The sequence below is a fragment of the Saccopteryx bilineata genome, chromosome 1, assembly GCF_036850765.1.
Source record: "Saccopteryx bilineata isolate mSacBil1 chromosome 1, mSacBil1_pri_phased_curated, whole genome shotgun sequence".
NCBI classification, from domain to species: Eukaryota; Metazoa; Chordata; class Mammalia; order Chiroptera; family Emballonuridae; genus Saccopteryx; species Saccopteryx bilineata.
In genome coordinates this window covers 226,767,401-226,789,615 of record NC_089490.1, presented here as the reverse complement: position 1 = coordinate 226,789,615, position 22,215 = coordinate 226,767,401, and the positions used below count along the sequence as shown (strand labels likewise).

The following is a 22,215-nucleotide window of genomic DNA, read 5'->3' as shown; positions in this document are numbered from 1 at the left end:
AACTGGCCAGGGCCGGTCTTGCTCTTTTAATCAGTCTGACAATTTCTGCCTTTAGTTAAAATGTTTAGGTCATTTATATTTAACATACCAAATCTTCTGGCACCTTGATACTGAACTTCCAGCTTCCAGAACTGTGAAAAATCAAGTAAAACTACTCCTTTGGTTTTTTTTGAGATTACCTTTTCCAAAAATGTGTCATATCTCTATTTTACTTTTTTTTTTAAAGAGACAGAGAGAGAGAGAGTCAGAGAGAGGGACAGATAGGGAGAGTCAGAGAGAGGGACAGATAGGGACAGACAGGAACGGAGAGAGATGAGAAGCACCAATCATTAGTTTTTTGTTGCGACACCTTAGTTGTTCATTGATTGATTTCTCATATGTGCCTTGACCGGGGAGCTACAGCAGACCAAGTAACCCTTTGCTCGAGCCAGCGACCTTGGGTCCAAGCTGGTGAGCTTTGCTCAAACCAGATGAGCCCGCGCTCAAGCTGAGCAACCTCGGGGTCTCGAACCTGGATCCTCTGCATCCCAGTCCGACGCTCCATCCACTGCACCACCGCCTGGTCAGGCTCTACTTTACTTTTGAAGAATCAGAGTCATCCTTGAATAAATAATTGATCATATTGATTATTCACTGTAGCCAAGATAGACAGATATATGCTCCCATATTAGCAGAGAAGCTCGGTCTCAGTTTACTGATACAATAGGATGATCTTCCATCTGCGTTTCGTTGTAATTCAGAGCTGAGGCTTTTATGTGGATGCTTCCAGTGGAAATCTAGTGAAAACTAAATTTCTATTGTTTGTAAGCCACCTAGTCTATGGTCTTTTGTTATAGCAGTATGGATGTACTAATAACTCAAACATCTCCCTGCAGTGTGAGCTCTGGAAATGGTCCAATTTACATATCCCCGTGGTTATTTTTTGCCTGGCTTTGTAGAGTTTCATGTTAGATATACACAGCTTTGACTTCAGCACAAGACTCAAAGGGATCCCTATGCAGATTTCATGGGTTCTTTCTCCAGGCTCCTTTCTATTACTCTGCCTTACAAATTCCAGCTGCCTTAGACTGAAACCAACCTCTGCCCTTCAAATCAGTGCAACTGCCACTCTGCTTAGGTTCTCTCTTCTTGGTCTGGGGAGTATCTCCAAGCAGAAAGCCTAAGTGACCCTTGGGTTCACTTAATTCCATTCCCGTCACAATCATGCTCCCAATCAGGGTCACAGTTTTGTACTGCCTATTGTACAACCTATAAGAACATTTGTTTCTTATGTTTTGCTTCATTTCCTTATAGCTGGAGGGTATGCATCGTAACTGATATTCTGTTATGACTAAAAACAGAAATCCCCTGCAGAATTAAAATTTTGAACATTTCATGTACTAACATGCCTTGTTGATGTCGGCCTTCCTTCCTTTGACTCTTTAGTACCCATCTTTTAAAAAACACTTGATTAGTGAATAAAACAGAAAGGACAACTCACTCAAGTAGACCTGCTTTGTTTTCTTTCAGATTACCTTTTCCAAAACTGTGTCAGATCTCTATTTTACTTTTGAGGAATCAGTCATCCTTGAATAAATAATTGACCATATTGATTATTCACTGTAGCCAAGGTAGACAGATACACCTGCTTCCATATTAGCAGAGAAGCTCAGTCTCAGTTTACTGATACAATAAAATGATGATCTTCCATCTGTGTTTCTTTGTAATTCAGAGCTGAGGCTTTTATGTGGATGTTTCTAGTAGAAATAAATAAAATTATGTTATAATACATCTGATTATCAAATTCTGAGACCTTCTTTCTCTCCAGGCAGGCTTAGGGTCTCTGCTCCTTCAGGAACCTCCACACCCAGCCTCTCCAGTAGCCAAATTTCCTACGTGGTGCCTAAGGGCTTCCAAGAGCACAAACCCAGAAGCTACCTGGCCTCTTGAGGGTCAGGCCTGGAAGTGGCCCAGTGTTCACTTCTATCACATTCTTCTGGTTAAAGTGAGCCATGGGTCAGGCTAATGGCAAGATGAAGGGAGTACACAATCTAGTAGGCATGGCTGGCTCATTGGGGGCCATCAATAGAACAGACTACCACAGTTGCCTTGAGCAAGTGACGTTACCTCTATGTGTCTGTTTTCTCATGCTAAATCATAATTACAATTTAACCCACATTATTAGATTGTAATGAAAGTAGGTAAGATATTGAAGGCATTTTAAGATAATAAGATACTTAAGGCATTTTATGTAGTGCCTGGCTTGTGCCTACTATAAATGGTGGCAGCTTTTTTTTTATTCCATATACAAAGCTCCTCTATGGTCTCATCTGCTTCGGGTAACTCCTGACACTCTTGTCCCCTAAATGAACGCTACTGAGGATTTTGATCCAGGTGATGCTGGGACTATGTAACAGAAATTCTCATGTTTCATGAGCTAATTCACATTTTACGTTCATTACAGTTATGTTCATCACTTCATTATTATCTCTACTTCACAGATGAAGAAATGGAGGTTCAGAAAAGTTTGTTTAGTAACTTGTTCATGATCACATCCATGGAACATTTATTGAGTGTCTCCTAAGTACAAAGCACTGAGAATGGAAAAGTCCCTGCCTGCCAGAGGTTTCCAATCCAGCCAGGGAGACATAAGCAAGCAGGCAGAATGTGATAAACATGGGATGCAATGGGTACAGCATAGGCTGGAGGGTGCATCTGGGAACAGGAGGGGATGATGCTTGAGCTCAGTCTTACAGGGTGATTTTCTAGTCACTGCAGGTGGGAAGTGCACTCCAGGCCCAGGAAAGGAGGTATGAAATGGAGTGGCTCATTAGTGCTGGGCTGGGATGCCCAAATGATCTCTAGTAGTGCCCAGAATGTCTATTTTTGAGAAAAGAGTCAAGGTCATGTAAAAATAAGTGTTATAATGTATATGTGATTCTGTTTAGCCACATGTGCATAAGCAACAAGAGGGAGAGAGTGAATCTAATCTAGAACAAAGCTGGCTGACCTTAAAATGGTCTACTTAGTGAGCTTTAAGTAACCAACATTCCTGTTAACTCATTCATCCATCCATCCATCCAGCCAGCCAATATTTCCTGTCCTGCCCTCATGTCATTCAATTGCTTGGAGCTAAGAGTATAAAGTTGAGTCAAGTGGTGCCCACTGCCCTCCAGAATCACAGAACAGGGTAGACAGCATTAATGCCAACACTTTAGAGTCCCCAAAGCATGAACATTTCCATAAAACCAAAGTGTTATAAACAAGAAAGAACTCAGAAGATTGTAGCTGGACAGACCTCAAAATATACCAAGTGATTTGAAGGTGATAAATTTCTTTTTTCTTTTTAAATTTTATTTATTGACTTTACAGAGAGAGGAGGGGAACAAGAAGTATCAAGTCATAGTTGCTTCACTTGAGTTGTTCATTGATTGCTTGTTGTATGTGCCTTGACCGGGCAAGCCCAGGGTTTTGAACCGGCAACCTCAGCATTCTAAGTCAATGCTTTATCCACTGCGCCACCACGGGTCAGGCAGATTTCTTTTTTAAATTTCTACTAGAAAAGTAAATTGCAAAGTTGTACATACAGTAGGGTAACAACCAAAACATTTTATATAAAAAAAGACTGGAAAGAAAGATATAAAAATGTTAATAGTAGCTAGCTTTGGTTATGAGATTTTTTTTTTTTTTTTTTTTTTTTTTTTTTTACAGAGGCAGAGATAGACAGGGACAGACAGACAGGAATGGAGAGAGATGAGAAGCATCAATCATCAGTTTCTCGTTGCGACTTCTTAGTTGTTCATTGATTGCTTTCTCACATGTGCCTTGACCGTGGGCCTTCAGCAGACCGAGTAACCCCCTGCTGGAGCCAGCGACCTTGGGTCCAAGCTGGTGAGCTCTTTGCTCAAGCCAGATGAGCCCGCGCTCAAGCTGGCGACCTCGGGGTCTTGAACCTGGGTCCTTCCGCATCCCAGTCCGATGCTCTATCCACTAAGCCACCACCTGGTCAGGCGGTTATGAGATTATTATTTGGTAATTATTGGTTAATTCTTTTCTTCTGGCCTACTTGATTTTAGGCCTTAGACTATTTTTGCATGCCTGTGGTAACTGTTATATTGCATTTATGTAATAGCTAGTAGTTAACATTTTTACAATACCCACTATATACCTGTCATTTGATAAATTTACCTGCATTTTTCTCAGTTAATCCTCACACCTTTTTTAAAGGAAACACCATTATTATCCTCATTTTACTGACATTCCAAGAGTTTAAGAAACTTGCCAGGATCATAAAGCTGGTAAGCAGAAGAGTCAGGTTCTGCTCCTCCCACAGAGTGACTGTGACAGCTCCAATTTCTCAACAAGCAGAGCGCCAAGCTTCACACAGGCCTTCAGTTAAGCTCCCACATGGTGCCCATTTATAAATTAAAAAAATAGAAACGCTGCTAACATTGAAAAGAATGGTGCAAGGATTAAGTCACTCTCAAGTTCATATATTTTTCTGTGTGAATGAAATATTTTGCATTTTTCAAATTAAACACAGTCACACACCAAATTCTACTGCATCAACAATGCACTTGTCCCTGGAGCATAATCACAGGAATTAGTTAGCCTGAGTCAACTGCCAGGGACCTGTCATTGAAAATTCACCCATCATGATGTCATGATGTCTCGTGCACTTACTAGGCCCAAATAAATCAACAGTAGATTTCAAGACCCAGCTCCTGTATGTCACAGTCCCTTCCAGAATCACTCTAGCAACTGGGCCGATTTTCTTAGCTCCACACTCCGAAGATACAATTTGCTTCTTGACCAACTTGTTTGCTAGTTGATTCAACCAATATTCGTATGTGCATTCTATGGGAAGGACAGAGTGTGCTCCAATAGCCTTTGAAAGCAAACCTTGTCCTTACTTTGGTTAAAAGTGTTCTTGGATTTACTGTGTCACCTGCATGAGCGAACACAACAGGTCTTTAATAACTATGTGTACATTTCCTGGCTCCCACCCCCGGTCTTGGAACTTGTTCTGTCTCCTACTACCTTAGTTCTTTAATTCTAATCCTTTCCCTGGGCCTTTGTGTTCAGCAAACCATATGACATCTCCATTAATCATCAACGTTTTTAACCTCTCAGTTATTTAGCACATCCTCTTACTTAGGTTTTTCCTGCATCATTCTAATTCCTCTTCTAATTTCCTCCCAAACTATGTATGTGGACTTTTGTATATATTTAGCTCTTGGCTTTTTATGCCCCTCCCTCCTCCTCTGCCCTTATGTTCTTTGCATTTGCTCCTCACACGTTGCTGTTCTTTTGAGGGGAACGAACACACACGAAAGACAGGAATGATTGTTGGGCTAGCAAAATAAAGTGTCTGTTTCACCCATTCACCTCTATTGAAAGCAAAAAAGTGTGGCCATTCATTCTTTCATTGATTAATTTCCTCTTTCCACTAACATTTGTTGGGTTCCTACAATGCTCAGGAGATGAGAAATAAAAAGGCACTGTTAGGGAATGTTAGATAGAAAAAGTATACCTATGACCCCAAGGCACAGAACATGATTAGGAAAGAGTAGGCTTATGGGTATGCAACATAATTGAACGACAAGATAACCTGGATATGTTATCTTTGAATATATGTATCCTGATTTATTGATGTCGCCCCATTAAAAAAATAAATTATTAAAAAAAAAAAAAGGAAAGAGCAGGCTGGATTTCAGCTCCTCACTTGTCCCCTTTGCGGGCATCCTTGGGCAGTGTACAGTCTCAGGAACTGCAAAGGAAACAAAGATAAACAGAACATGGGTCCTACCCACCAGGATCTGAGTCTAAAAGAGGTAAACAACTGGTGAGCTTTGCTAGTTCATCAAGTTTATCAGGGTGACCAAAGACAGTTCTATCCTAAAAGTTCTATCATTAGATTAAATATTTATGCCTTTACAGGAGATAAATGCTTTTAATTCAGTTAGTGTATTTTCTATCTAGAAGAGAACACATACCCTTATATAATGCCATCCTGCATAGCACTAATTCACTATAAAGTTATTTGTCTTCAGAAATATTTCTTTCTTTTTTGACAAAGACAGAGACAGAGAAAGTCAGTCAGACAGGACAGATAGGGACAGACAGGAAGGAAGGGAGATGAGAAGCATCAAGTCTTTGTTGCAGCACCTTGGTTGTTCATTGATTGCTTTCTCATATGTGCCTTGACTGGGGGGCTACAGCAGAGCAAGTGACCCCTTGATCAAGCCAGTGACCTTGGGCTTAAGCCAGTGACCTTGGGCTTTAAGCCAGCAATCTTTGAGCTCAAGTCAGTGACCATGGGGTCATGTCTATGATCCCATGGTCAAGCTAGCAGCCCCGTGCTCAAGCTGGTGAGCCTGTGCTCAAGCCAGTGACCTCAGGGTTTCCAACCTGGGTCCTCCGTGTCCCAGTCTGATGCTCCATCCACTTCACCACTGCCTGGTCAGACCATAGCTTTTTGTTTGTTTTTTATAGTACTTTAATAACTTTCTTTCCTCTATTCTGAGTATGGTGTATACATTTTCAGCCAATGAGAGCAAGCTGTGCTGTACCCTGAACCAATGAGCATTAGCAAAGGCCTCCTCCTGCCTAAGCCCTATGCATTCTCCTTGGTCGAACAAGTTCTGCAAAGCTGAGGTTCATTCCTCTATGGCCTTTCTTTCTCCATCTACTTAGTTTGTGGCAAGTTGTTCCGACCCACAATGTCCTCTTTAGAAGTAATAGGGCTGGACCCATTTCAAAGTAGCATATGCGTGGCAAATGAAGGCAAAGTATCATGTTGGAATTTAATAGAGGAAAGGGGCCTTCAAGGGGGAAGTTGAGGAAAGGAGGATCAACAGGTGAGTGAGGATTAGTGGGAGCCCTCTGACTTAGTGAAGAAAATCACTGCAGTCCAGGGAACTGATGGGCAGACAGGAGCTATGGCTAAAGCACATCCATGACCTCAGAGGATTGGAGAGAAAGGACGAGCAATTGGCAGTGGCTGATGCCCTGCACACAGGTATGGATCTCCACCAGTAAGGACCGTTCATGTAACTGATTTGCCTGACGCTCTCATTTCCAGAAGCGCTAAACAAAATATGCACTGACTTGTGCTAGCTGATGCTTTCAAAGCAAGAATTAGTGCATTAGTTAATAAGGGTCTTAAGTAAGAAAAAAAATAGGGCACAGAAAAGCTAAATTTTGATAGAGACTGAGGAGCTAGGAAGGAAATCTGGGAAAGCACAGGTCACCAGCCACACTGGTGGAGCCCAGGGAGCAGATTTTGGTTCAGAACATATTAAATTTTTCTGCTTAACAGTGACCTCCTGGAGTAGGGTTATTGGAAATGGTCAAAACAATGTTGCTTAAGTATTCCCAGTAATTGACTAACACTCAAGGGTGCAGCAGGAAGGATTTTTACAATGGCTGGGAAGCTGGACCTGACCCGGGGTTCTTAAACCTTTTAGGGCGAGGTGTTCCCTGAGAACCAGAAGGCAGCGATCCTTCTTTTTCTCTAAAAAATTCACATGCCCTTTGAATTGATTATTTATTGCTACATAATAAATCACCCCCAAGAACTTAAGAGCTCAGTTTCTGGGGGTCAGGAATTCAGAAGCAGTTTAGCGGCGTGATTCTGGCTCATGAAGTTAAAAAGTCAAGATACACTGGTTCTAGCCTGACCAGGTGGTGGTGCAGTGGATGGAGCGTCAGACTGGGACGCAGAGGACCCAGGTTCAAAACCGTGAGATCGGCCTGACCTGTGGTGGCGCAGTGGGATAAAGCATCGACCTGGAACACTGAGGTCGCCAGTTCGAAACCTTGGGCTTGCCTGGTCAAGGCACATATGGGAGTTGATGCTTCCTGCTCCTCCCCCTTTCTCTCTCTCACTACTCTTTCTCTAAAAATCAATAAAATAAAATAAAACTGTGAGATCGCTGGCTTGAGCATGGGCTCATCTGGCTTGAGTGTGGGGTTGCTGGCTTGAGCATGGGATTATAGATATGACCCCATGGTCACTGGCTTGAGCCCAAGGTCACTGGCTTGAACAAGGGGTCACTTGCTCAGCTGTAGCCCTATCGGAGTTGATGCTTCTCATCTCTCTCCCTTCCTGCCTATCTGTCCCTCTCTGTCTCTTTGCTTAAAAAAAAAAAAAAAAAAAGATACATTGGCTCTAAACTGGGGGTGACTTTCCCTCCAGGGGACAATTGGCAATGTCTGAGAACATTTTTGTTGGTCACTAAGAGTGTGTTTGAGTGTTACTGGCATTTAGTGAGTGGAGGCCAGAGATGCTGTTAAACCTTCTACAGTGCACAGGGGAGCCTCCCCCAACACACAACTATCCAGCCCCAAGTGTTAATAGTGCCACAATTGGAAAACTCTGACCCAAAGTGCTGAGTGGGTTTGGTGAATCCACTTTCAAGGTGGCTCATTCATGGTCTGGTGAGGGCTGATGGCATCCTCACAACATGGCGCCTGGCTTTCCCCAGAGCAAACTGAGAGAGAGATAGCAAGGAGGAAGACACAATGCTTTTTGTGACCTATTTGCTAGACGCAAGTCACTGAATAGAGCAGTGGTAGTCAACCTGGTCCCTACCGCCCACTAGTGGGCATTCCAGCTTTCATGGTGGGTGGTAGCAGAGCAACCAAAGTATAGATAAAAAGATATATTTAACTATAGTAAGTTGTTGTATAAAGATTTATTCTGCCAAACAGCGAAAATCCGACATAAAGTACTTGGTAAGTAATTATTATTATATGCTTTAACTTGCTGTAACTTTGCTTTATAAATTTTATAAAGTAAAGTTAGTTCCCTACTTATAAATCACCATTACTGTGGAACTGGTGGGCAGTTAGAAAATGTTACTACTAACAGAGATACAAAAGTGGGCGGTAGGTATAAAAAGGTTGACTACCCCTGGAATAGAGCCTCCACTGAGAAAGAGGAATTAGCTTCCACTATTTGAGAAGAGAACTATCAAATTGTGGACATGATTTTTGTTGTTGTTGTTGTTTTTTTTTTTTTTATAGAGACAGAGAGAGAGTCAGAGAGAGGGATAGATAGGGACAGACAGACAGGAACAGAGAGAGATGAGAAGCATCAATCATCAGTTTTTCGTTGCGACACCTTAGTTGTTCATTGACTGCTTTCAAATATGTGCCTTGACCATGGGCCTTCAGCAGACTGAGTAACCCCCTGCTCAAGCTAGTGACCTTGGGTCCAAGCTGGTGAGCCTTGCTCAAACCAGATGAGCCCACGCTCAAGCTGGCGACCTCAGGGTCTCGAACCTGGGTTCTCCACATCCTACTCCGACACTCTATCCACTGTGCTACCGCCTGGTCAGGCTTGTGGACATGTTTTAAAACTACCACATCCACATACAACAAAATTTTACATGTCCAAGTTCAGGTTTCATAGATTCCAGAGCCTCTCTGTGGAATCCCTAAGTTAAATACCTCTAAGGTTCCTTCCAGCTCCAACAGATATAATCTAATAAAGCATGATTAGGAAAAATGCAAGGACAGGGAAAAACTGGCCAAACATCAAGAATCCACCCCTGCCATAGTTCCAGTCCTGGCTTTTACATTATACCTTTCCTTTCCTCCTTCTGGGTTCTGAATCCCAAGTCCTTGCAACTTACTTTGTCACTGTATTTCACTCTAAAGGAGAACAGAGGGGCTGGCCATGGAGATCTGCAGATTGGGAAGTTGAAACTCCACTTCAAGAGAAAGACTGGCTGAGGTTTCAAGACCTCCCTCACTGTGAGGCATAGCACAGCAGGGCTGTTGGTGTTGCAAGTAATGGTAGTTCTTATCTTCGAGTCAGAAATGGACCCTTCGGGGAAGAGGCACTCAGATTCATTCACTCCCTGACACCTTAATTACCTTGTCCATTAATTCAGTGGTCCCCAACCCCCGGGCCGCGGACCAGTACTGGTCCGCACAGAAAGAATAAATAACTTACATTATTTCTGTTTTATCTATATTTAAGTCTGAGCAATGATTTTTAAAAAATGACCTGATTCCCTGTTACATCCATCTAAGACTCACTCTTGACGCTTGTCTCAGTCATGTGATAGATTTATCCGTCCCACCCTAAAGGCCGGTCCGTGAAAATATTTTCTGACATTAAACCAGTCCGTGGCCCAAAAAAGGTTGGGGACCACTGCATTAATTTATTTGCCTTCTATTAAATATGAATAACTTCCAAGGTGGTAATTCCAAGAGGATTCCTTGGGATAAGGATAGAATAAATTTAATTTTTGTACTTGGATGTTTTTCAAGACTTTCTACAAAATCATTTCCCGGTAATAATTGTTTTCAAACTGGAGAGGGAAGTATTTAAAGGCTTCTGGATATAAAATGGCTTTCTCAATCCAGTGCTTTGATGGATCCAAGGGGGAAGACTTTCACATACTTGGTTTGCTGCCCTTGAAATGTCTCAGCTGAGCACCTGGGTCAAAATATCAACACAGCAAAGGGTTTTTAGTACAGTGTCCAGGTGTTTTTCCTGACCTAGAAATGCTGATTTTTTTAAAATTGACTTTAGAGGAGAGAGGAGAGGGAGGAGTGGGAAGCAGCAACTTGTACTAGTTGCTTCCTATATGTGCCTTGACCTGGCAAGCCCAGGGTTTTGAACCTGTGATCTCAGGATTCCAGGTTGATATTTTATCCACTGTAACACCACAGGACAGGCTGGAAATGCTGATTTTACTTTTTTTTCCTTAATATATATATTTCTTTTTTAAGTGAGAAGTGGGGAGGCGGAGTGACAGACTCCCACATGTACCCCGACCAGGATCCACCCGACAAGCTCATGAGGTGATCCTCTGCCCATCTGGGTGGGGCTGTTACCCGTTGCTCGGCAACCAAGCTATTTTAATGCCTGACGTGAGGCCATGGAGCCATCCTCAGTGCCCACGGCCAACTTGCTCCAACCTATCCATGGCTGCAGGAGGTGAAGAGAGAGAGAAGGGAGAGGAGAAGAGGTGGAGAAGCAAATGGTCGCTTCTCCTGTGTGCCCTGACCAGGAATCAAACCCAGGACACCACACACCGGGGCTGATGCTCTACCACTGAGCCAACTGGTCAAGGCCTGATTTTACTTCTTGTTGTTCCTTTGATCACCTTTGGAACTGTGGAAAATGAACAATAACCCAACTCCTTGGGAGGCAGATACTACATACCACCCACTGATTTCACATGTGCGAAATCAAACCTGTGTGTCCACACAGTGGGGGCACCTATTGCTCCTGAACAATGGGCACCATTTGTTACCAAGCACAAAGGAAAAAGACATAGCACGGCAGGGCCTGGGGGTTCACTAGACACAATGCAGCCTAAAGGGGGAGATCCTTGGTGTTAAACAGCCTTCTCAGGGGTCACTTAGGATATGGGGTTTATAATATGAAAGGGAGTTTTGTGGGAACTCCATCATGGGCTTCCCACTGCTCAGGCCCACCAGCAGCCTTCTCCCCTCTGCAAGGCCTGCGCGTGGCCTCTACTCCTCCACCCCCTGGAGGGCTGAGGTGTGGGGCCCACAGATTCCCTTGCTTTCCTCTTTCTTGCTGCTATTAAAAGCCAAACAGGCCCCTTTTCCATTTCAAACGTATTCCTGCTAATCATTACAGGAGCAGGAAACTTTTTTTTTTTTTTTTTTATTGATTTTTTTTAGAGAGAGAGGAGTGAGAGAGAGAGACAGAGAGAGAGAGAGAAGGGGGAGGAGCAGGAAGCATCAACTCCCATATGTGCCTTGACCAGGCAAGCCCAAGGTTTCGAACCGGCGACCTCAGTGTTCCAGGTCGACGCTTTATCCCACTGCGCCACCACAGGTCAGGCCAGGGGCAGGAAACTTTTAACAGTGACAATGTGGAGAAGTTCCTGATGTTCCAGAACCTCACCAGGGTCTTAAGAGTTGGGAACCCCGTTCCACAATTTTCCTCTTATCCTTAATCAGCCAGCAGATCTGACCAACTCCCTCCCCATGGAATCTACTTTTGACTAAGTGGAACTTTTTCTCTATAAAACCCAACTGCCCAGTCAGAAAAGGCAGCCAGTTCTTTGTAAGTGGTTCAGGCAGAAAAATGAGTCAGTTTGTGTCTCTCCAGTGGACAACTGATACCCCAAGGGCAGATGAAGACTGGGCAGTCTTCTTAGAAAGGGAGACCAGCGGCTGCTTGGGGATGATCAGCCTACCTGTGGTCACATGCAAGACCTCAAAATACATTAGGTGTGAAAAGGAAACAGTCTGGGAAGAGTCCTAGGACTGAGAACTCTGTGCGGACAGACAGTATTGTATAAGACGGCTATCTTAGAAGAAAGGTGTGCCACAAGCCCATTCCCTTCCCCATGAAGGGGCAGTGGGCAGCTTGTCTCCTTGGGTCTGCCTCCCTCCTGGGAAAGACTCAGGACTGACAGTGGCAGAAGAGGCCGAGAGCACCAGTGCACGTGGACTGGCTACGCTCCTAGAGGTAGTCAGGGCAAGGGACACGTGGGCGACCCGGGGAAGCCCGGCAACACGAAGCTGAAAGTGAATGTTTGGGTGTTAAGACCACAATGGAACTACCAGGTTCAAAAAGCCCAGGAAGAACCTCCTGAAAAGCTGATGAAAGCACACTACAAAAGAGCCAGTGTCACATTCCTGCCAGAGCCAGGTTAGCCAGGCACCCGTGCAGGGAAGACTTTTCCTATCGCCCGGCCTTTGTCCCCTTCCCCCCCTGGAGCCCTGAAACTGGCATGAAACTTGGACAGGAAGTTGAGGCTGAGAAACAGAGGAGGGCAACCGCCTCCCTTTCCCACCATAGGCCTTCAGCCTGAAGCAGGTCCAACCCAGAAAAGGGAGGCGGGGAGTTATGGTAATGATACATCAACTTCAGAGATTTGACTGGAATCTTGCACTGGGCATTCCAACTGCAGAGTTGAAACTTTGGAATCTTAAGAGTCATTGTGGGTGTAAAAGCCCATCTGACTTTTATAAAAGGGAGAGTCACAGGAGGACCTGACTGCAAACTTTTCTTCCAGTGACTGGTAAGATTCCCTCACTGAACAATCTGAAAAAGGCAGCAGGAGAAAAATCAATGGTTTTAATGCCAAATTGTGCTTGTTTAACATACTGTGGATAAGACATGTTTTGTCAAGCATCCGTTAGCTTGGCAGGGGTGTTAGATGTACTTCCTCAGTTGTTGGGCCAGCCTGGAGATAGTCCCAGCACTGGGCAGAATGTGGGAGGTACCTGAGACCAGGCTTTGGCCCTTGAAAGAGCTCAGAGATTGTCACAGCCAGTTGGAGCTGTATCCCAGTGTTCTGGGCACCACCCCAAGAAGGAATGGAATTACCACCAGTACAAATGGAATCAGGCAAAGGATTTTGACTCCAGACAAGCAGGTCAGGATCATCCTCTGGTTAAGTACCCTGAGGTTCACAGCAAAAACACCAAGTTAAGGAGAAAAAGTTGAGCTTGGTTGTCCCTGGGGTGCCTGACAATGGCTTCAGCAGTGTCACTGAGGTTTGTCTTTGAGAATTAGCACTAAGCACTGCCATTGAAACTAAACAATTCTGGACAACTGTTTCTATTTCTGGGATGATTTACATCTTTCTTCACAAAAATCACAGAATGTAAAAGCGGTTGAGGGAGTCTTAGTGATTCTACACAGCTGCGTTTCTGCAAGTCCTTTAACTCATTGGCCATGGAAACTCGGATGACTTCTGTGGACCCACTGCCCAGAAAAGTGCCTGTTCTTAAAATTCTGCACAGACTTCCCAGGGAGTGACATACACTCAGCCATTCTTTTTTTTTTTTTTTTACAGAGACAGAGAGTCAGAGAGAGGGATAGACAGGGACAGACAGGAACGGAGAGATGAGAAGCATCAATCATCAGTTTTTCATTGCGACACCTTAGTTGTTCATTGATTGCTTTCTCATATGTGCCTTGACCGTGGGCCTTCAGCAGACTGAGTAACCCCTTGCTCGAGCCAGCGACCTTGGGTCCAAGCTGGTGAGCTTTGCTCAAACCAGATGAGCCTGTGCTCAAGCTGGCGACCTCAGGGTCTTGAACCTGGGTCTTCCGCATCCCAGTCTGATGCTCTATCCACTGTGCCACCACCTGGTCAAGCCATTCTTGACCCTCTTGGTCCTTAATGGTTGAGCCCAACTCCCCCGAAGAACAGGCTGAAAATACCAAGTTTTCAATGTCCAAGCTCCCTTACAGCTGTCACAGGCATGTGTCCCAGCCTTCACCAATGAGACTCATCCACTGGGTGACGTGGACAGTTTTTCTTCTGGTACAAAAAGAAGTTTGAGGGGTAACTCCTTTTTTCCTGCCTTTGGATGTTCCTTCCAGGAGTCCAGCTGCCATCTTGAAAACATGAAGGAAAGACCGAGAAATACTGAGCTGAATTAGCCAATCCTGCTGTCTACTTTTTGACAAGAGATCATGTGTGTCCTTATTACTGGAGCTATTGTTAGTTAGACTTTACTTTTTGCAGCTGATTCCCTGATGACCATCAAGTATCTTCTGAGTTCACAGACTCAGCTTAGGAAGCTGGGAACCTGAATCTGGTCTCCTTATTCTACTGATGTCTTCTTTGGTCTTCAACTTCCCTCAGTGATTAGTCATCAGCTCAGAGAAAGGCAAAAGCAGCTGGAATACAGATCTCCATGCCCCAGTGGGTTCTTCAACTTTCTGGGAGAATTTCACATATGTGATGTGATGAAGAAGGAACATCACTCTGGGAAATACAGGTTCTTAATCTGTTCAACTCCAACCTGTGCTGGGACTTCAGACGTCTCCTCCTCTGAGCCTGTTTCCACATCTGCTTACATCACATAAGGTTGTCATGAGGTTCTTACTGGAATCTGTGGTTAATTTCTTCCTGATCACAGTTCTTCCACAGCATCAAGACAGCCCATCCTCTGAAAGTGGTACAGAGGCTAGATCTTCAGAAGCTAAGGGGCTGGCTTTCTTCTTTCGTGTTGACAAAGCAATGAGAGGTCAGTGTGCCCAGGATACTGAGGACCTGCTACCTGCCTATTATCAGCGCGACCAAAGCAGGAGCTGGTGTCACCATCCGCTTCTCATAGCCCTTCATCAGCAAGGTCTCCTGGATTGTCCTCTGCACCTGGCAGGCTTCATCACCAGCTGGCTCTATAGTTTGAGCTCTTGTTCGTTCAGAGTAACAAAATTCTTCAAAAATTTTATTTTTGGAATGCCTGTTAAGTCCTAGGCAGACATATAGATCACAACAACTCAGCTTTGTTATTGGCTCCAAACCAAAGGTTGTACACCGGCCTATTCAAATCTAAAAAGCCCTGCCTGGTCTCTGGGTGAGTAGTACTACATGGCTAAAATTAGCTCACCCATCTGCTGAGACAGCAGCTGGGCTATTCTGAGCCCCAGCAGGCTGGCCTGGGAAGTGGGTCTGGGTCTGGGGACAGTGTTGGCAAGTTTGGTCCCTTTGGTCAAAGTGGATGATGGGGAGGACTGGGAGGATGAGGCCACATGAGGGCGAAGACCAGTGTCACTGTGAGAGGTTTCACAGGACATTAACAAGGTGGATGTAAGATGTTAGGTATAGCCAGCCCTAGGCATTTCTTCCCAAGACTGCCCAACAGCTCCCTACTAAGCACAGGATTTTGGTTCCTTGTTCTGCTTTTTCCATTTGTCCTGGTCTGGCTGAGAATTACTGAGGGTATATCAAGGTCAGGAACTATGCTAAGTACTTTATAGAGATTACCACTCCTCAGAACAACTCAGCCAAGAGATTTCAGGGATTCAAGATGGTCTGATTCATCTTTCTGCAGTCAGAGAGGTCTGGCTGAAAGGACGTGAGTGGGAGCCTGGCTCCAAGGACCCTGGGAATACAGGTGTTCTCTCTTTTGATGCCTGACCTCTGCTGCCCCAAGCTGAGAGGGGTGTTGGGGGACATGCAGCAGTATCTCTCACAGAGTAACTCTTCTTATAACCCAGATCACCTACTTTAGAGACTAGTAAATAACGAGAAAACTGGCACCGCTTTCTTAAACCAGAAAAAAGGGCAAACAGAGGCCGCTGTCTGACCTTCCAAGCAGGGAAGAAATGGCAGAAGTGAGGAGGCCGTGGGATGCTCTCACTGCACCGAACCTCACTAGACCAGCTGTCAGCCCCAACTAAATCACAATGAGAAAGGCTCTCTCCAAACAAGTGGTGAAAATACCATTCCTTAAAATAAATGAATAAATAAATCCCAATCTTTTAAGAGTTGAAACACAGAATTTAAGGCAAAAGAAGTGACACCACTTTGAGAAATACAAAATCCTGAAGGTACCTGGGTGACATTGGCATATATAATAAGACCAGCCCAACAGGTTGAAGATAAACCACTGCTACTATTCAGATCTCCATAGTGAGAAGACACAAGGTTTCTGGAGGCCAAAAGCCAAGGCACCTTGCAGGCTTTGTGTGACTACTTAACAGGGTGTGCATCATGCATACCACTGAGTTTCACCCAGGGAACTGTCTGAAAGCACTGCTGAGGTTCACCCCAACGTGGAGTTCCAGACAAACTCTTTACGGTAGCTTCAAACATGCCCTGGGATGCCTCAGGAGCTGCTTTCCACCCCCAACAAGGCCACATTGGACACGCAGCAAAAGAACGGCCAATGCAAAAGCATTGGTTAACACACTGAAGCAACATGTGGTGCATCTGCTCAGGATGTTTAAACCATGTGAATGGCTGCTGTGCGGAACACTGCGCCCTGAAACATGAGCCGCTGCTGCTGGCCAAGGGCACTTGCAGGCACAGGCGGGAGGAAGGCGGTTCACCAGGAGGCAGAGGGCCACACCTGTCTCTCATCCAGCACACTATTTCTGTGCAGTCTTATTTTTTTAATTTTAAAATTGACTGCATACATTTCAGCTGTATTCTCAGATAGGACTTGAAATCTTTAAAAAAGAAAACCATGCCTGACCAGGAGGTGGTGTAGTGGATAGAGCATCAAACTGGGATGCGGAGGACCTGGGTTTGAGACCCCGAGGTCGCCAGCTTGAGCGTGGGCTCATCGGGTTTGAGCAAGGCGTCACTCGGTCTGCTGTAGCCCCCTGATCAAGGCACATATGAGAAATCAATCAATGAACTAAGGAGCCGCAATGAAGAATTGATGCTTCTCATCTCTCTCCCTGTCTGTCTCTGACTCTCTGTCTCTGCATTAAAAAAAAAAAAGAAAAACAACAGGAATACAGACACATAGTATGGTAGGTTCCCTTTTAGAAAAAAACCCACATGGAATCAGAAATGTGGATTTCTCTTTAATCACTCCAGCCTGAAATTATTTTGTTTGACCCGGTACTGTAAGTAATTAATCGCCTCTGATGGGAAAGGGGGGGGGGGGCAAAGAATATAGAGTATTCAGGATCCAGGGAGACTGAGAACCTATTGAATGGCTGGCTAATCAGGTGGGGGTGTGTGCACTAAGCATTTTCATAAAAATTAAGGACACTGAAAAGGACAAAAATTCCAGTTTTTAAGTTGATTTGCTGCGTTTCCGTATCTGAAATCTGACACTTTAATTTGGGTTTGTATAGCCCTCACATTAACTGCATGAAGTCACAAACATGGCTGCTATACAGCACAGCCATAGCTCAAAAATGGCACTTGTGGTTATAAACACTCATACGCAACTCAATTCAGAGAAAACGTGTTTTTCTTCTTTCCCGTCTAGAATGATGTATCCTTTGTCTCCTGTGCCAAAAATCCAGTGTAGCTTTTGGGTTTGAGACAACAGCTCACTCTGCTGCCCTCTCTTGCCTGTGACTCAACCTTCAGGCCCACACTTCCTATTCCCTTTCTGAAAAAGGCCAAAAGTGACAGAAGATACCACCCTGGCTTTCCAGGAATGTAACTAAACATTAAAGCGTCACTGTCAGACAGCAGTACTATGAGGTAACACGGCATGTACGGTACATGTAAAATACTACTTCACAGAACAGAACAATATGCTGACACAAGCTTATCACCACAATGTGTCTGAACAGCTGAAGCGAAGTGCCTTCTGGGGTTTGGTGTTTGGTTTTATGATACGCAGATGGGACAATGTCCTGGCTGCCACCTGGCATACTCTGGGGTTTCACAGATATGGGTACAACTTACCGTCGTCTTTGTGGACCTTGCACTGAGAAGACTAACCACATCCCTAGTCAGACCAAACACACAATACACAAATACAGAAGCTACCTGCATATTAGTTGGGAATTATTAGCCCTTGGGTATATCGGCAATAGTTTTAATTTGGAAGACAAAACTACTCATAGGGAAGTTGAGAATTTCAAATGCAACTTAATTTACTGTACTACATATTCTGAGTATTTCCACATTCAAGTGTCTCTAGAAAAGGGAAGCACCTTTTGTTTCTAAGTATAAGAAACTGTTAATGGTCTTCCTTTTGGTTTCCTGAAGCCCCTCACCAAACAAACACAAATACCTCCAAAAGCTAAAATGGTGACAATAAATGTAAAATAATAAAGAAAATCTACATAGTATGAAATTAGTTTTTATTTTTACCTCAAAATAAATGCTTAACATTTTTCTAAAACCAAAACTAAAAATGAACACTTAGAAGTAAGGGTGGAAAATGTTATTTTCCTTTCTTGGGGAAACCAGTATGTTAGAAGCTCTAACGTGGCTTTGGTTCTTTCCTTAGGACTAGTCTAGACAAAACTCCTGCCTCTCCCCAATTTCTCCTCTATTGTCAGTTGTACCTACCAGGGTATGGCTGGCAGGGAAAAAAAGCAACAACCCCAAATAACACCCCCTGACAAACTTGAACAATGAATTTGAAAAGTTGGGGGAAAAAAATCACTTAACATGTGACCAAAGTGTTCAAATCTTTCTAAGGTTCAGTGGAGGTATGCCCTCAGCAACCCAGCCGGGGCCTTTGCCTGGTCGCTCAGCACAAAGCACACCAAGCAAATTCATACCAGAGCCACTGGGCTATGACTCGGCCACATGTCAGTTCACCACAGGGACGTCTTGAAGTTGAATTTCAGCTTCAGCAGATACTTGAGATTCACCTGAGCAGTGTCGTAGACAATGTACCTGGGGGGTGTGTGTCAAGGAGGACATGGTTTCACTGTGGGGACTGGGCATGCCGCCCCCATGATGGCAGAATGCTTGGGCTGGGCACACCCTGTGTGGAGCTCGTACGGGACACGTCAGGTCTCTCACTAGGTAAAGAGAGGAGCAGTGAGGGAATCACCTGCCACAAGACCCATTAAAGGAGAGTCTCTATCCAGCTTTCCCCAGGTTAACTGGCTGCACAGGTGACTCCAGAGCCCCAGAACATGCCTCCAGGCTCACACCACCTGCCTGGGAAAGGATACTCATTATATAGCAGACAGGTGTCATTTACACCAGATGGAATCCCCGTCCCGAGAGGAACCTCCACACCATCCAGGGTAATACTAGCTGAAGGATCAGGGGTAGTCTTGCCCAGACCTGCAAAAACAGAAGGTCAGTGAAATGAATTGCAAGAACAGATGTTGAAAAGTGTCCAGAACATAAAAGTGAAACTAAGAGACATTGATAAGAGTGTGGTGGTTACAGGGGGAGGGGGGAAAAGGAGAGGGAAAGGGGGAGGGGGAGGGGCACAAAGAAAACTAGATAGAAGGTGACAGGGGACAATCTGACTTTGGGTGATGGGTATGCAACATAATTGAAAGACAAGATAACCTGGACTTGTTATCTTTGAATATATGTATCCTGATTTATTGATGTTGCCCCATTAAAAAAATAAAATAAAATAAAATAAATAAAATAAAAAAAAAAGAAAACAAAACCCGTACACATAAGAAGAAGAAGAAAAAAAAGTGTGTCCAGAGAAGACATTCATTTATGTTGAGTCTGTGTGTCCATTGTACAGACATACAAAATCTATAATCTTTATTCCACATATAACACTGTAGGTTATAAATCAAACTCCCAGGACACCAGCCTTAAGTGACTTTAATAAGAACAATGCACACTGCACTCCCCCCACCCATCATATTTCTGCTAAGCCCAATTCCAAAACAGTCCCTTGAACCAGGCAGTTGGGGCTCCTAACTCATCAGATTCTACAGGCTCCACAATCCAAGATGCTTCAGGTGCCACTAGGTCCCAGGAGGTCTGCCAGCGCTGGAGCTAAGAATCAGGTTAAAATGTAACACCAAGGTACCTAGTTACTGGTGCTCAAACCAAGACTCTCCCCATGGTGTTATGACACTAGCTGAAGCCACAGAGAAAGAAACTTATTAAATGAATCTCTAGCTGTCTAACAGCCACAGGAATGCAGCCTTTTGGGGAATGAAAGCTCCCTCTGGCGCCATCCAGGATGACTGGGAATATAGCAGCAGCTTTGGAAACACATTACCTTTGACACTGTGCTTGCCCTTCGGTAACTTGCTGATGTGCAAAGCATGCTTCAGCTCATACCTATTCAAGAGAAGACAGTCTCAGAAGATCTTCCAGGGGCACAGAGCTCTTCTGATTTGCATAACAAGGTTAAGTGAGAGGGTGAGATAAACTCCAGAGGATCCAGTCCACTTCACTGCTAGGAGCGCCCTCCTACTCTCTCTTTAGAAGCTGAAGGTGCAGCTGTTATTGAACAGTTCGGGCCAATGATCACTGCTTCGGAGCCACTTTCAAGTTAAGATCCTTTTTAAAGGTGTGGCCAGCCACTCGGGAGGTTTATGTCCAGTCTATGATCCTCATACCCCTGGTCTAGTGCAGAAAGCTGGTTTTTGTGCGTGTGTGTGTGGGGGTTATAGTTGACGGGATCAACGTGGACCCAATCCAAGCCAGACCAGTTAGATTTTCTCTGTGGGGCATGTAGAACTGGGATCGATTTCAGTTCAATCTGAATTGGTCTCCAAACAGCGGGGTAGGGACTTTGCGCAAGTCAACCTCTCTGCTTCCCAGTCCCCGGAAAGAATGAACACGGCCAGTTCCTGAGGCCTGGCTGTACCCGTCCTTGGGTTTGGTAAAGCCTTCCTCTATTGCCCTTGTTCACTTCACTTAAATTGGTTTCTGCTACCCACCACCTAACTGCTGGGTCCTGAATTATGGAGGGAATTGCCAGGGTCACCTCTCAGCCAAGGAGAGCACTCCTTCCTAGAGCCCACCCCTTCCATCCCCACCAAGTACCACCGGCCCCAAAGCCAGGCATACTCACATGTTTCCAAGGGCAACTTCTCCCAAGAGGATCAAGCCTATTTGATCTCCCTGAGATGTGCGGCAGTAGTTGGCACTCTTGGAGACCATGTCAGCAAAATAGATTCCTTTGCCAAACATGTATCCTGTCTGGAAGGTTGGAAAAGGGACAGTTGAAAACTTTCTATGGGAAGTTAGCAGCTCCACCTCATACAGAGTGCCAATGAGCCAGGTGCCAACCTGTGTTGCAACAGCCACTTTCAGTTTCTTCAGTGCCCCCAGCAGGCATCGAGGCCTGACCTCCTGGTCACCTGTTCAGGTCCCCAGGTCTGCCAGGTACTGAGGGGCCACAAGAAGGACTTAATCTCGCTGGACACTATCTTTTTTCTCTGACTAGGGAAAAGAACTTCATGAGCTGTCGTGAAAATTAAATGGGTTTTAATAAACGCTGGTTAAACTAGAACCTGGTGCATATAAACACCCAATAAACGCTGGCTTTTATTTTTATTCCCTCTTGTAAGTGAAACATGAGGTTCAGAGGTTAGGTCACTTGCCCAGGTTATTAAACCTCTTCACACAGCACCAGCGAGTCATTAAACCTTTTCGCTCCCCAGTTTTTATAACTCTAAAATGAGAGGCTTTTAAGATCATGTCTAAGTTCCTGTCTAGCTGGGACTTGTAGTCCAGTAGGTGACGTAACAACCCCTCATGTCTGGACAGGGTCCTCCTCATTTACTCCATATTCTTCTAAAAAAGACCAGGGACTCACGGAGCACACCAGCTGGGAAGGGCACAGGCAGGTAGGAACTCAGCCTGGCCCATGGCCAACGTCTATTCTCTGCACACCAACACCCTAATCAGCACTCACAACAGGACCTGGACACTTCACTTCTCCTGTTGCAGAAGCTATGCTCGGTATGTGTGCCATCACAGAGTCTGGGTTGGGAGAATGAGGGAGAAGGAACGACAGCATGTGCTGTGCTGAGGGCCTGGAGAGGGATGCCCAGCAACAGCCACCTGTCAGCCAAGCTGAGCCACCACCTACACCTTTAAACAAGGCCCCTGACTCAGTGGGGCA

General features: G+C 44.8%; 1 protein-coding gene across 1 annotated transcript in view; it reads right to left on the bottom strand.

Annotated features, from left to right (window-relative positions):
- Positions 1-18,485: 18,485 nt before the first annotated feature.
- PARP1 (poly(ADP-ribose) polymerase 1) overlaps positions 18,486-22,215 on the bottom strand; it is a 42,304-nt gene continuing 38,574 nt past the window's right edge. Inside the window, exons 20-23 of the mRNA XM_066237177.1 lie at positions 21,160-21,287; positions 20,359-20,420; positions 19,331-19,445; positions 18,486-19,046 (exon numbers count right to left, since the gene is read on the bottom strand). Coding sequence (XP_066093274.1) covers positions 18,965-19,046; positions 19,331-19,445; positions 20,359-20,420; positions 21,160-21,287 — 387 coding nt within the window. The 3' untranslated portion in view covers positions 18,486-18,964. The remainder of the gene's footprint in view (positions 19,047-19,330; positions 19,446-20,358; positions 20,421-21,159; positions 21,288-22,215) is intronic.